The following is a 14,032-nucleotide window of genomic DNA, read 5'->3' as shown; positions in this document are numbered from 1 at the left end:
CCTCTAGTTTAACCTCCCCTCATGCTGTTTTGTTTGGCCTAGGCATGCCTCAGTGAGAAGTTAAGTCTGTAAAACATAACGTCACTGTTTTGCAGAGAAATTTTCTCTTTCCCCACCCCCACCCCGTAAATGCTAAATTTGAATAGTCAGCTCAAAAGCTTCATTTAACTCAGTTGACTGCTCCGGTTTAGTCAAAGCCTTAAGGCTTCCACTAGTTGTCAACACTTGTAGTGACTTTGCTCCCTGCCCTTCCTCTTTCTATATTTATACGTGCTGTGAGAGAACAAGGATTACGTGGCTTGCAAGTCGCAACCCATTCTGGCCCAAATGAATCTGTCATACAAGCAATACTGTCCTTCTCAGCCAGCCAATTACTTTTATTATCAAAGTGGTTGCTTAGTTGTCCCCAAGATTCTGTCTGTTGATTTCTCTGCCCCTTCTTTGCTCTCCCCATTGTGTGGGGCGGAGTTAATGAATGAAGTGGGAGGTCCTGAACACTGGATTTTCTTATGTTTTTATCGCCTTCCCCTTGCAGGCCCATTATGCACGGGGGGGATAGCGCGCATTCGGGGTGGAATGGCGGCGACTAAAATCACGATAATGCACGGTGCCGGCTGCAACCGGCTGCAGACTCGGCACATGCTGCCGAAAAAGCCGCGTTAGCGAAACGCGGAATAAAGCGCAGCTTCCGGGTGACCGGGGCGCAACCAGAAGCGGCGCTGGGATCGCCGCGTGCATAATCGGTTACTCTGGGTTTTGCCGCCATTGTGTCCCGTCCCGTGCATAAGCGGTTTGCTTCGCTTCTTCCCCCTCCGCGTTTTCCATGTGACCCAAAATCACTGTTTCGGTGGCCGCAGTGAAACTCAGTAGTTGAGAAAGGATATTACGCACATGAAGTTGCCTTATACTGATGTATCAAGGCGACTGTTGTGTCTGGCAGCAGCTTTCCAAAGTCTCCAGTTGGATGGTCTTTCACATCATCTGTTGCCTAGTTCTTTTAACAGGAGATTCTGGGGATTGAACCTGGAACCTTCTGTGTACCATGCCACAGACCTTTCCCATGGCCCAAGGCGTGCTGCTCATCTTAGTGTATATAAATCTACAGTCCTATATTAGTTAGAGGCATTATGAAAGAGGCAGTCATGACATGTCCCGGTCCTATTGTTCTCAAGAGGAGGAGGGCTGTTGGAAATTTGCTAAGCTCCTGGTTTGTTATTGATGTTACAAAGGTATCAAAAATTAACTTTCTTTTTTTTTTTTTTAAAGCACCTTGGGAACAAAATTATAAGAGAAGCCATGTAAGCTAGTGCTATTTTGTCCATGTAAAATATAATAGCGCAAGTTAATTATACCTTCGGATTTATTGGTAAGAAACATCACAAGCTGTTCCTACACACCCATCTTCTGGACTCTGGCTTCAGCCATTCTAATTCTTTTCCCACAGTTCCTCTGCTATTAAGTTTGCTTGGTGAGGTTCATTGTATAGTACATCAGTTAAGCTGTCCAAAAGAGGGCAATTGGGTAGTGACAAGACACGCTCATGTGTAATGCGAAAGAAATGAATGTGGTGATGCATGAAGTGTAATCTGCGCAGCAACACATCAGAGAAACCAGTAGGTAATTCAGCAGTCGTGGCATTGATTGATAGGTTTTGAGGTATAGTAGAGCTGTTGGTCCCTACAACATCAGGAAGGAGCATATTTAAAGGAGGGGGGGGGAGATGTACCCATCTAAGCACCAAATATTTAAACAAAGTAGTATTTCACTCAGTGCCGGGCTACTCGCAGCAAAAAAGAGTAGTGATTTACCCTCCCCTGTCTTCATCTCGCTTATTAGTATGGAGTCCCTATGGAAAGAGGAGAAGTAACAAAGTAACTTGGGAATTCAGGCAGGTCAGAATACAACCTGTTCTCTCTCTCTCTCTTTTTTAACGCAGAGATCTGATGGCTTAAAACTGATGTCATTATGAGGTTTAAATCAACTTTCTGCTTGCTTGAACATGGTCACCTGGGTATGGAGGCACAAGGACAAGAAAAGGTTGAGCTCGTCCAGTTGTCTCAGCCAGTGAATACCTGGGGTGGTGAAATCGAGTTCCACGCACAGCAATCTGTCAACTGTCCCCACAACATACATTTTTTAAGCCGCTGCCTGCATTTTCTTCTATAATGAAGAAGAAACTTCTCCTAGGAGAAGGAAATGCAGCGGAGTGTCTGAGAGTGCCAGTTTGTAATAATAATTGGCAATGAATGCATAGGCAACCTTTTTCATAACTGGCAACGGTTGTGAAGTGTATAGAGAACCTTTACTAACTGGAAGTAGAGATGTGTTTTTAAAAGGCATCCTCTTAAAGTAATTGTTGCCTCATATTTTATGCCAAGCGATGTTAGTGGCTCCAACAAAAGCAACCACAGCTAACATGGCTCCCCCCCCTTTTAAAATCTATACATTGAAACAGCCCCCCCTTCAATTTCAATGATGCATGCTTATTCCCTTATTCAGAATAGCACATCGTGTTGTATAATATTCTGTATTATCTTGCTCATTTCTTTATTCAAATTCATTAATAATCTACATTTTGCATCTGCACACCGTGGCAGCAATAAAATAAGCTCCATTTTAAGAGCGGACAAAACAACTAAAGGATCAAGAAACAAGTTATAAAATTTAGACCAAAGGAGAAAAATTTGTTTTTCTGTCAGGTAATAAACAAAGATGTCCTGAGCCTGGTATGACCAGATCTTGCAATCAAGCAAGCATTGTTAACATTGGCATATTTATTGCGCTTCTTTTCTGTGCTTGCGGAAATAAGTGAGTTCTCAGTTCACACTTGCTAGATAGTTGGCACAAACACTAATAATTATGAGCACAAATTGAGAAGCCAGAATCCTCTGTTAAAAGGGAAATTACATGACTTTCAAGTGTTCGTGGTATGGGAATGATTTTTATGATTATCCCTACCAGTGAAACTCTACCATTAGTTAAGGATCAGCATTCTTCTTGAACTTTTCAAGTAATATTACCCAGTAACTAACTTCTTGGACAGGTTTCTTAGTTGTCAAATAAAACCATTCTTGGAGCTTATTATTTTAAATAAGCAAGCTTACTTGCTAAAAATGTGCATAATAGAAATAATTTTTGAAACATGTATGTCACTTGGGTTCTTCTGACCTCATAATTGGATTCTGTTGCCTAATTGCATCTGACCCGTAATCCTTATGTCTCTGCTCTGCCCCAGCGGCTATTAAATACAATTTGTTCGCCTTTTATATCAAAATTGTGGGCTTTGTTCCCATTATGGTGTACAGAGACAGCTGTCATTAATGTTAGCAGCCAATTGCTTTTCCGTACGAAGTTCAAACCAGCCCTGCTGTAGGTGCTGTGACTTGTTAATTCATCCTTTGTTCTTGATATACCAAGAGGCTGTCTACAATATTTAAAATAGTTTTTAATCTTTCAAACTGGTTTTTAAAAAATCAGGCTACAATTTATCACTGTCTCGTTTTTTTTTAAAGCACAGTGATGCGCCTGGAGAGCTCATGATGGCTAATAAGAAATAATACTAGCAGAAGTCTTCTGTTCATGTCAGTTTGTCCCCCAAAATAAAAATGGTGTTGACTTGTGATATAGTATCAATATGTTATCATCAACAGACAAGTCCATTCACTATTGTTTCCACTGAGTAAACAGTGGTGAAAGGGTCAGTCATATTCACAGGTAATTGTTAGTGTGGAGACAGGCCTGTCAAGCGTGTTAGCTAAAAATACATCCCGCACTGTCACTTTTTCAAGGTGTTTGAAAATAATAGCTTGGTTGCCGCTAAACAGGACACAGGATTGTGTAGTGACCTTTCTCTTTGTTTAAATTGCTTCAGAGGTTTAATTTCAGGGGACATGTAATAATTGAATATATCTAATCACTATATGCTCATATGGGACAAAATCCATCAAAATATAACATCATTTTGATTCCCCCCCCCCATATAAAAGGCAAAAGAAACAGTTTTACAAGAAACTGATATATTATAAGGCAATCTGATTGCTTAATGTATAAATTGAAGTTTCTTTTAGAATATATACTAATTGCACACATACAAAGAATTTTCGTGGGTTTTTTTTTTTTTTTAGTCAGCCCACTAGCAGAGACCAACTGTTTTTGTTAATGCTACTCTCAGAAAGGCGGGGAAGGTTATTGGTCTGTCGTGCAATAATTTACTCCTCTTTGATATGCAAACGATCCACGGTGAATATAAAAAAAATCCTATCAGACTCATTTCACAGTTCTTAACCACTTAGATTCTCTGGAGTCTATCGCCTCATTAGACCAGTGCTCTCCAAAGCTAGCATAATTAAAATCTTTAACAGTTTAGCAAAGTAAAGATGTTTGGCTGATCACGTTGAGATGATTATCTACCCATTGTATTCTAAATGACAAAAATAAATTAAATTTAGACCTTGGCAATTTTTATTATGTGTTTCAAATGAATATAATGCATACTGCTTTTATTTTAATGCCTTAAGGTGTGGTAAGACATGTCTGGCTCAGGCATGGTTGTACACTTTGAAAATGGCAGATAACTTCTGTCCTGAGATAATGATATACAACTGCTTGGATCCATTGGTCCCTGCATTTTCAGGTCTCCAAAAAACATCCATTTACTTGTTTTTTAAATTACTGATTTTTTTTTGTTGTAGGTGTAATATCCATGCTAGCTTTCAGTGATACATTGCCATGCAATTGGACTGTAGTCTACAATCACTGATGCTAGAATAAAAATGGGTTAGCATTGAAGGTCCTCTTTGTACTTGTTTTAATTTGGAAACTCATCAAAATATGGCCTCAGTGGTCAGCCATTTTGAGCTGCCTTTAACTCTGTAATTTAACACTGTTTGGAAATGTGGTCAAGTGAGATGGGAACTTGATCATCTCCTTAAACTTGACTATCGATTTTTATCATGTTAAACAACATTTTCTTTTTTTAAAAAAAGATTATTTGATGTTTTCATTTCACTTTGAATGGCTCATTAGCACTGATCAAGAAATGACAGTAATAATAATAGTGTTACTTGTATAGAAACTTGCAGTTTTTTTCCACTAGACACATCCATCAATTAAGCAAGCAGTGCTAGAAACCAAAATTAATGAGAAAGATAGGTGTGTTAATGAAATAATCATAGTATAATCAATTTGACTGTTAAAATTCTAAAAGCATTTCATGAAGACAATGTGAATTCATAATTTACATCTAAAAGTGATTAATAAAAAACTGTATTTAATAACAAAGCTATTTATCATCATTTACAACTTAAGCTCAAAATTAGTCATATTGTGGTGCATGTTGTCATAATAACACAGATGAATAAATTTATTTTGAAGACCTTCTTAGCCTCTGTAAAGAGGTTAAAATGTATTCACCTTCTTTCAGAAAAGGAAATGTCATTTATTTAGATTTGCCTGTCTTCAGACTACAGCTAGGAACCATTTTACAATACGAGCCGTAAGGGAGTGGCGGGCAATAAATCGAAAGATAATAATAATAATAATAATAATAATAATAATAATAATAATAATAATAATAATAATAATAATAATAATAATAATTTTGCAAGAAATCCTCAAGTGATACTTCCCCTTTGAAGGCCCCATCAGGATGAAATGGGTTGTGTTAGCTTTTTCCACACCACCATCATGTGGCATAAAATTATCATCTACCAAACAGTGTAACATAACACATGAAGTAAAACAGAATATTAAGGCCTAGGTAGAATTGATGATAAGCAAGCCTTTGAGGACTTTCAAAAAGTATCATCCTGGATTTTATTATGTTCCCCCTTGCATTTCCACTTGGACAACCAGTTTCTGGAAACTATAATATATAGGAAAAGAAGTACTAGTGTTGTATAAAATCCACGTAAATGGAATTGTTCCAGGTCTGTTTGCTTGTGCATTTCTGGCTTCAAGCCATTGTGTCTGTAAACATGATGGTCAGAACCTTGTCTCCCCTCCCCTCCCCCCTAAAAAACATGGGCAGCTGTGATTATCAGTATTCTATGTAGCTGCACTAAAGCACATTGTGTAAAGCACATTGGGATGCTTACCTAAACTGCAAGAAAGTATTGTTGTAATATAACATTGATTGATGATTATCATTAGTATTACCATGCTTCAGTTTATGCGGGCAAGATTATGTATACTTTAGTGTTAGTTTGGTACCTTCTGACTTTGATTTGAATTGCTGGTGGAAGATGGCATACTTAGTAGTTAAATTTATTTAATTATTCAATCCTCTTTCAGGCATGATCCCATCTGAACTGCAGCAACTCTGGAAAGAGGTGACAGGTTCTCACCCAGCAGAGGAAGCTGCAAGCAACAACCACAGCAGTTTGGATCTATCAACGACGTGCATCTCTTCCTCAGCATCCTCTAAGACTCCTTTAATAATAAACCCACATGCCTCAACCAATGGACAGTTATCAGTCCACACTCCTAAAAGAGAGAGGTGAGTGCTGTTGCCATTTTATTTCTGTCCAAAGAAATAGCGTTTTATTGTGATGGGACTTCCACGGAACACCCCACCCCAGCACTGCTTGCTTATGCTGCTGTGATCTAGTTTTCCATGTTTTAAACAGTAGGAACAACTGGTGGGTAAGAACTGTAGTGCTTGTTATAGGAATGCTTCTGTGCTGACTTAATTCTTGAAGTTTTGAATATAGTCTTGAGACATGAATGCTGCGATCAGCATCCCCAAGGTAATAAGGAACATTGACCGATTGTCACTACTTCGCCAACATCTGTTGTGTTTTTAACGTCTCCCAGGTTTTTGTCCACATAAGCAGTCCTGATTTGTGTGTAGAGATATGGCCTAATCTGTGATCTTACAATGCACACCACCCTGCGGCAGTTCTCTGGAAAGGGTGGTATATAAATCAAATACATAACAGTGCCTTTGCATTCTGTTGAAGCGAATGCATCTGTGATTTGCCATTGCATTTGACCATGTGAGCGTATATGCAGTTGTGGATACTTGTGTGGTAGGTTGAAACTTTCCAACCATTTCTCCTTCAATGAAGGGAAATTTTGTTTCCACTCTCCCAGCCCAGTGTAGTGGTTAAGAGCAGTAGAACCAGGATTGATTACTCACTCCTCCAACGCAGCCAGCTGGGTAACTTGAGCTTGTCACAGTCCTGATAGTGCTGTTTTGGCTGAGCGGACCTGTCAGAGCTCTCCCAGGCCCACCTACCTCACAGGGTGGCTGTTGTGGGGAAAGGAATGGAAAGGTGTTTGTAAGCCACTTTGGGACTCCTCCAGGTAGTGAAAAGCAGGGTATACCAGTTGTTCTTCTTCAATTCAGACTTCCAACTTCTTCCTCACCATTTTCATGTGAGGTCATACATTTGAGACTACATCTGGAGGGTGGAGATGGAGAAGTCTCACTTTACAGAGAGAAGATATTTATTTGTTTGTTTATTTATTTATTGTATTTATAGACCGCCCTCCCCTGAGGATCAGGGCATGGTACTTAAGTTTTTCATAATAATAATATTAACATTAAACTATAACAGAGTATAGTTGGGGATCTAGCCAGTGTATAAACCAGACCCTTAAATGTGATTGTGTCACTGCATAAGTTTTATGTGATTCTCACTCCCATCATTCTGCGAACTCTCTGGTTCCCCTTTTCTACCCAGCAAGCCGTATCTTCAAAGACTTAGCGCTTGGGTGGATGAAATATTTCCCTTTTTATTTGTTTCTTTGTTGGAATCTCCCACAGAAGTCATGTGTTGAGTACACTTGTATGTATAAAGGATATTTTTTAACAACAGGATTGGCTAAAAATACCTAAATGGTGCAGAGTGCTGGAATAGTTTTAACATTTCTGCTGCACTTTCTCTGTTCCTCTAGAAAGGAAAAAAAAAAAAACAATTGGAAACTTAAGCCAGAGTTCCATTTGTTTTCTTTATGTCATTTTCAGTAATTGCATATTTCTGTATTGGCCAGTTCATGTTTTGATATGCAAACTTAGCAAGTTGTGGTTGACTGATACATCCTAACCTTCCTACATTTTGCATCCGTAATGCTTAAGATCATAATAGGTGTTCCACTGGATCAGCATAATGGTCAATCTAGTCCAGTATTATGTTTCACACAATGGCCAAGCAAGGACCTTGGAGAGGCAACAAATGGGGCATAGTGTCCGAGGCCTTCCTTGACGCTACTTCCTAGCACTAGTATTCAGAGGTTTACTCCTTTGGAACATGCAAGTTCCCTTCAGTCATTATGGCTAGTAGCCATTGATAGATCTATCCTATGGTTATTCTTCTCTTTCTGATGGCTAACACTATGTCTATTAGCAGTGATATAATAAGTCAATGTACAGTATTTGCTGGCGTATAAGACTACTTTCCCCCCCTGAAAAACATGCCTCCAATTGGGGGGGTCATCCTATACGCCGGGTGCACTTCAGTTGGGATAGACATAGCTGCCCATAGTGGCCCATAGTACTGTAATGTAATGTAACAAACTCTATATTTTGAGTGGAAATGTTGGGGGGTCGTCTTATACGCCCAGTCGTCTTATACGCCGGCAAATACGGTAGATTAAAAATGCATCATTGGCTAAGGCTTTAACATTCATCTTATTACCTCTTCATGCAAAATCTGGGTTTCGTATTGGGGTTAATGTAATGTCTCCCTACTTTTTGTGATTTAACTGTAATTTTTCTTGATTGTTGTGCCAGGTTGGAGTAAAGCTGTGTTTGTAAGGGCTCCTAGATATGTCATTGGTTTTCTTCCTTAATGACAGTTCCCTGTGCAACATCATCCTTATCCATGTTTCCTCTATATATTTGTGAAACAGCCTGGGGGGTGGAATGTGTCGAGTTGGAATAGGGCCAATCAATTGGCCCTGCTTCTGCAGCTGCCGCTCTCTGTTCCTGGACTGTAACCTTTTTGCTCTCAGATGCACCTCAGTGCCTGGAGCCATCAGCAGGTAAGGGGAGAGGGTTGTGGTGGAGGTCCTGTTAATGAGCTGGTCAGCCCCCGCCCGCCCCACTTGATCTGGCTGCAAAGTGCAGCCCAAAGCCACCTTAAGCTGCCTGGCCGAGAGCCAGGGGACGGGACCCTTCCAAGGCCTGTTCTTAGGAATGGGCTTGAAGCTAGTATATTTATAATTCCTAAGTTCCACCAAGTTCCAGAAATGTCTTGTTATGCAGCTTGGGATGAGGTAGGGGAGGGAGGGTCTGCTTTCAGAAAGTGTGGCTATAAGACCTTTTATGCATGGCATCAGCATGCTCCGCCATTTCTTGTGTCCCCACAGGAGATGCATTTCAGTGGCAGAGCAGTTCTGCCGCTTTCTGTGTCTCCATGGGGACACACTCTGGTGGCAGAGCAACTCCATCGCCAAAATGCATCCCTCAAAGCTGCAGTGGAAAGGTTTTGCCACGTGGGGGGGGGTGCAGAAAGATGGTATTGAGTGAGAACAGGATCCCACCTATCTGCAAAATAACATATAAAAAACCCATTTGATCCCACGGCAGTGCAAAGCACCATGGAGCCAAGTGGGGCATTTTTAATCCCCTCCTGGCCACCAAAGCACTCTTCCTTTGTGTGCAGGCCTGGCCCAGCCTGGCTGCTGACCGTAGTAAAGAATATCCACATTCCTTTGCCATGGGCCAGGGCTGGGAGGGGGCTGTGCTGATGCCGAGGTCATACATAAGCGAGGATTAGCCCCGCCTACATGCAAGCCCCGGCCTGGCCTTTCCTGCCCATGCATAATCGGTCTAAGATGCTTTGTTGGTTTGTACAGAGCTCACTCCCCAACCCTTATGAATTAATGCAGTAATCTTTCAGAGCAGGCCAATGAAGACACATTTATGCTTCTGTGCCGAGAAAGATCTCTTTGAAACCGTGTAGGCGAAAAAAAATAGGAAAGAATTAAATTCGCTTATTACTTTCACATACTAATAATGGTGGTTTCCCTCCCCCTTTTTCCTGGCCATAGCGTTTCCTAATCAAGTGATTTGAAAGACTGTTGGTAAGACAAGTGCATAAGCACATCTTGTGTCTTTCTTATAGTAAGAAAACAAAGCTGTCATGTATAGTTGCAAAATGCATAAGAATGTTCTTAAAAATTGAGACATTATCATATATAGTGTCTGTTACTTACACTGGGAGGACTTGGTCCTGGTTTTTGTTGGTGTACATTTTTGCATGTCTGTCAAATGAAATATGTTTGTTGTAGCACCAGAAGACAGGGTTTCTGTGGAGGATGAGATGTACTGAAAACTACCATGGCTTCTTCCAAGACACAGCAGAGAGACTGAATTTATGATTTAGTCTCTCAGTGCGTGTTGCTCATGTAGGCCTTCCTTTTACAGGCATCTCGATCCTGTGCTGGGCTCTTTTGCTTGTATAATGGTTCTAGTACATAGTAAATCCATAGGACGTGGGAGCAGGTTTGGTGTAGTGGTTAGCATGCTGGACAAGGATTTGGGAGACCAGGGTTACAATACCCACACTGCCATGAAAGCTCACTGGGTGACACTGGGCCAGCCATCCACTCTTAGCTTAATATGCCTCAGTATTTTTGTAAGAACAAAATGGGGAAGGGAGAACCATGTGTGGTTCCATAAATTTCCTGGAGGAAGGAAGGGATTAAAAAAAGTATTAGATAGACCAGGAATACCCAATGCGGTCACACCTAGCAACACCTTATCTGGTGCCTGCCAAGTGTTTTTAGGAAGTAGGTGGGTCTAGTAGGGCTTTTGCCCAGCAGGGTTTCTGACCAACTATTAGGGATTTGATTAGATGTGCAAATCTTTTTTTAATGTTCCTTTGGCAGCAGCTGCCACAAGGATCTACACTGCATTACAGAAGTTAAGCTGTGACAGTCATTTGTGGCTATTCCTGCCTCGTGTGGCAGCTGTTTTGTGACTGGGCCCACCATGTTGCATCAGAATTCCAAATGCATTGCAGTAGACTATGTTTGTTTTAACACTGCAGACTGAACTATTCGCCCTTTCATTCTGGCCAAGCAGAATTCTGTTTATTCACCAGAGGTATATTTTTTGATGGGATAGGGGCCCATCTGGGGCCCCATGGGCCCCTTTCTTGGTGCATGCCAAGTGTTGTGAGAAGGCGGGCAGGTCCAAATGAGACTTTTTCTGACGTTTAAGTTAAAATACCGAGAGTGGCTTTGTGCAAAGTATTTTATCAGTGGAAATAAAAGGTAAAGGTAAAGGTATCCCCTGTGCAAGCACCGAGTCATGTCTGACCCTTGGGGTGACGCCCTCTAGCGTTTTCATGGCAGACTCAATACGGGGTGGTTTGCCAGTGCCTTCCCCAGTCATTACCGTTTACCCCCCAGCAAGTTGGGTACTCATTTTACCGACCTCGGAAGGATGGAAGGCTGAGTCAACCTTGAGCCGGCTGCTGGGATTGAACTCCCAACCTCATGGGCAGACAGATTCAGACAGCATGTCGCTGCCTTACCACTCTGCGCCACAAGAGGCTCAGTGGAAATAGCTGAGGGATATTGTAAAAATGCAACAGGACTAAGCACAATAGGGTTTGCTTGGCTACGCTTGATGCACCTAAAATGGAGCTTCTACTGAAGTTATATCTTTCCAATTTGAATATATTTTTCTAAATCAGGTAAAAGTTGATAATTTCACTACATTTTGGGCACTTTTTAAGTCAGGTATGTTCCTATCAGAATTCTGCCATAATCTCTCATTGTGCTGATCTCATATGCAGTCTGCTCTTACCCGTCCTACAGGAGCAACTGTTGCTGTTAAAGGAAACAATGCTGCAAAGGTCTGGGATCATGAGAGAAGGGCTCATCCAAAGCAGAGAATAGGCCATGAAAAGTGTGTGTGTGTGGGGGGGGGGTGTCCCTTTTTCTTTTGTATGTGTTAGATGCCTACAAAATGAAAACACATTCTGCCAGAGGAGGGTTTCTTGTCTAGCTCAATATGTATACCTTTATTGTTTATATATGCAAGAAAATAGCTTTAAACAATATATTGATTTTAAAAGGTATCCAGCTAAACAAAACACCTATCTCAAATGCTAAAGAGATACTATTGGTGTTATGAATAATTTCACACCATTACATTTTGTGGTTGGTTCCATCTCCTGTGACAGCCATTTTGTGGCCGCACCCACCAACCTCTGTCAGGCTCAAACAGGATGGAGACCTCTGGGATAGGAACTTATATTTTTTTATATCATCCTTTCTACCAGAAGCTCAGGATAACATCTTTGAGATCTGCCATATACCTTCAAGCCATGCCCACATCCTCATAGCAACCCCCTAAAATAGATGTGGCTGAGAGATAATGACTACAACTGTATCATCCAGACCCATTATGCACGGGGGTTTTAGCGCACATTCGGGGTGGAATGGCGGCGACTAAAATCACGGATAACGCACGGAGCCGGCTGCAACCGGCTACAGCTTCGGTGCATGCCGCCGAAAAAGCTGCGTCAGTGAAACGCGGAAGAAAGCGCAGCTTCCGGGTGAGCAGGGCGCAACCAGAAGCGGCGCCCGGATCGGCGCGTGCATAATCGGTTACTCTGGGTTTTGCCGCCGTCGCGCCCCGCCCCGTGTATAACCGGTATGCGTCGCGTCTTCCCCCTCCGCGTTTTCCATGTGACCCGAAATCGCCGTTTCGGCGGCCGTGCATAATGGGCCCCAGTGACCTCCTTTAGGAGTGGTGCATGTGTGCTAGAAGAACTTTCTAGTAACTGTGCTTCAACAGATTGCTGTATTTTGAGTTGTGAAGTGGTTTCTTACTAATCAGGCTGGTTAACCTAGTGTGGTATTTGTCTTCTTCCAGAACACATATAGAAAGATCTCACTGAGATATTTAGAGTGTTTGGCTTGTATCAGTGAAGTACTTTTTGGCTCAAAATGATTAGCTTACCTAAATGATTATTACAGATGAATCTGCTACTGCCCAGTAGCACCCAGAATATGTTGGCACAGTGTGAAGAGGAGAGTAGCTGAGTTTCTTTCCCATTCTTCCTAGCTCTTCCCCTTGCTGTCATTCTGCTGAAGATGTTTGATAGTTTTTTCCCATGATAGCTATTTCACCAGGAAGAAGAGTAGCATGAGTAAGTTTTAGAAAAATAAATATACCAACAGGCATTATTAGTTGAGCAACAGGGGAGATTGGAAAGATGCCACTATTCCCCCATCTTCCTACTATTCATCATCCTAGTTTTGTTTGTCCTCTGTTACGGAAAGCCACAATGGCCAAATGTTCATATTTTGAAGGGGCTGGATTAGGATCAGTAGCTTGGATACAAACCTATTATGGTATAGAACAGCTTTCTCAACTTTTTTACCATTGAAAAACCCCTGAAACATTCTTCAGGCTTTGACAAACCTCAAGACCATTTCCACAGTGGGAACTTAGCTGCCCTGCCCCCCCCCCCCCGGTGCGGAAGCACAAATCCGGGGCAGACAAGGTGCACTGGGCCAAATTCCCCCCCACGCAGGAGCAGAAAGAGGCAGGGCAACCTGCCCGAGCTCAAACTTCAGCCTGCAGCCCAATGCAAAGCCTCCAGTGTGGAAACGGTCCAAAGTAGCTTGATCGTGCAGAATATGGTTTGGAAGCACAACTGTGTACACGCCCCCTCAGGGTCCCTCCACTTCTCACCCCTTCCAGACTCATCATTAGCCATTTTGGAGGGGGAAGGCTGATTTCCATGACTATATATGGTCATATCACCTGATAAATGTTTAACAAATTTTAAAATTATATATAAAATTAATTAACTCCCACCCATTCAGGAAACACTTACAGGGCTGTCAAGAAACCCCAGGGTTTCACAAAACCCTGTTTGAGAAAGTCTGGTATAGAAGATGATGGAATTTCTTATGATACACACCGCATCACATCCCATGCTGTTTTTCTTGAGTTCCCTGGCCTTTTGAAGTCACTTTTTGGATTTCCAACAGGAACGTGGAAGTGGGGAAGCCATATTGTGCTCTTGGTTTGTTGGATCCAAGCCACTATTTTTATGAGTTG

General features: G+C 41.7%; 1 protein-coding gene across 22 annotated transcripts in view; it reads left to right on the top strand.

Moving 5' to 3' along the window:
* The window catches only part of FOXP1 (forkhead box P1), a 613,965-nt gene that overhangs the window by 499,354 nt on the left and 100,579 nt on the right, over nt 1-14,032 (top strand). For all 22 annotated transcript variants that reach the window (XR_013228958.1, XM_077325163.1, XM_077325165.1 and 19 more), the window contains one exon: nt 6,292-6,496. Coding sequence is in view for 21 of the 22 variants with exons in the window: in XM_077325163.1 (XP_077181278.1) it covers nt 6,292-6,496 (205 nt within the window). In the remaining variant the exon portion in view is untranslated. The remainder of the gene's footprint in view (nt 1-6,291; nt 6,497-14,032) is intronic.

Source organism: Paroedura picta, chromosome 3, assembly GCF_049243985.1.
Source record: "Paroedura picta isolate Pp20150507F chromosome 3, Ppicta_v3.0, whole genome shotgun sequence".
NCBI lineage: Eukaryota > Metazoa > Chordata > Lepidosauria > Squamata > Gekkonidae > Paroedura > Paroedura picta.
The sequence above is the reverse complement of the archived record's forward strand: the minus strand, read 5'-3'. Positions and strand labels throughout refer to the sequence as shown.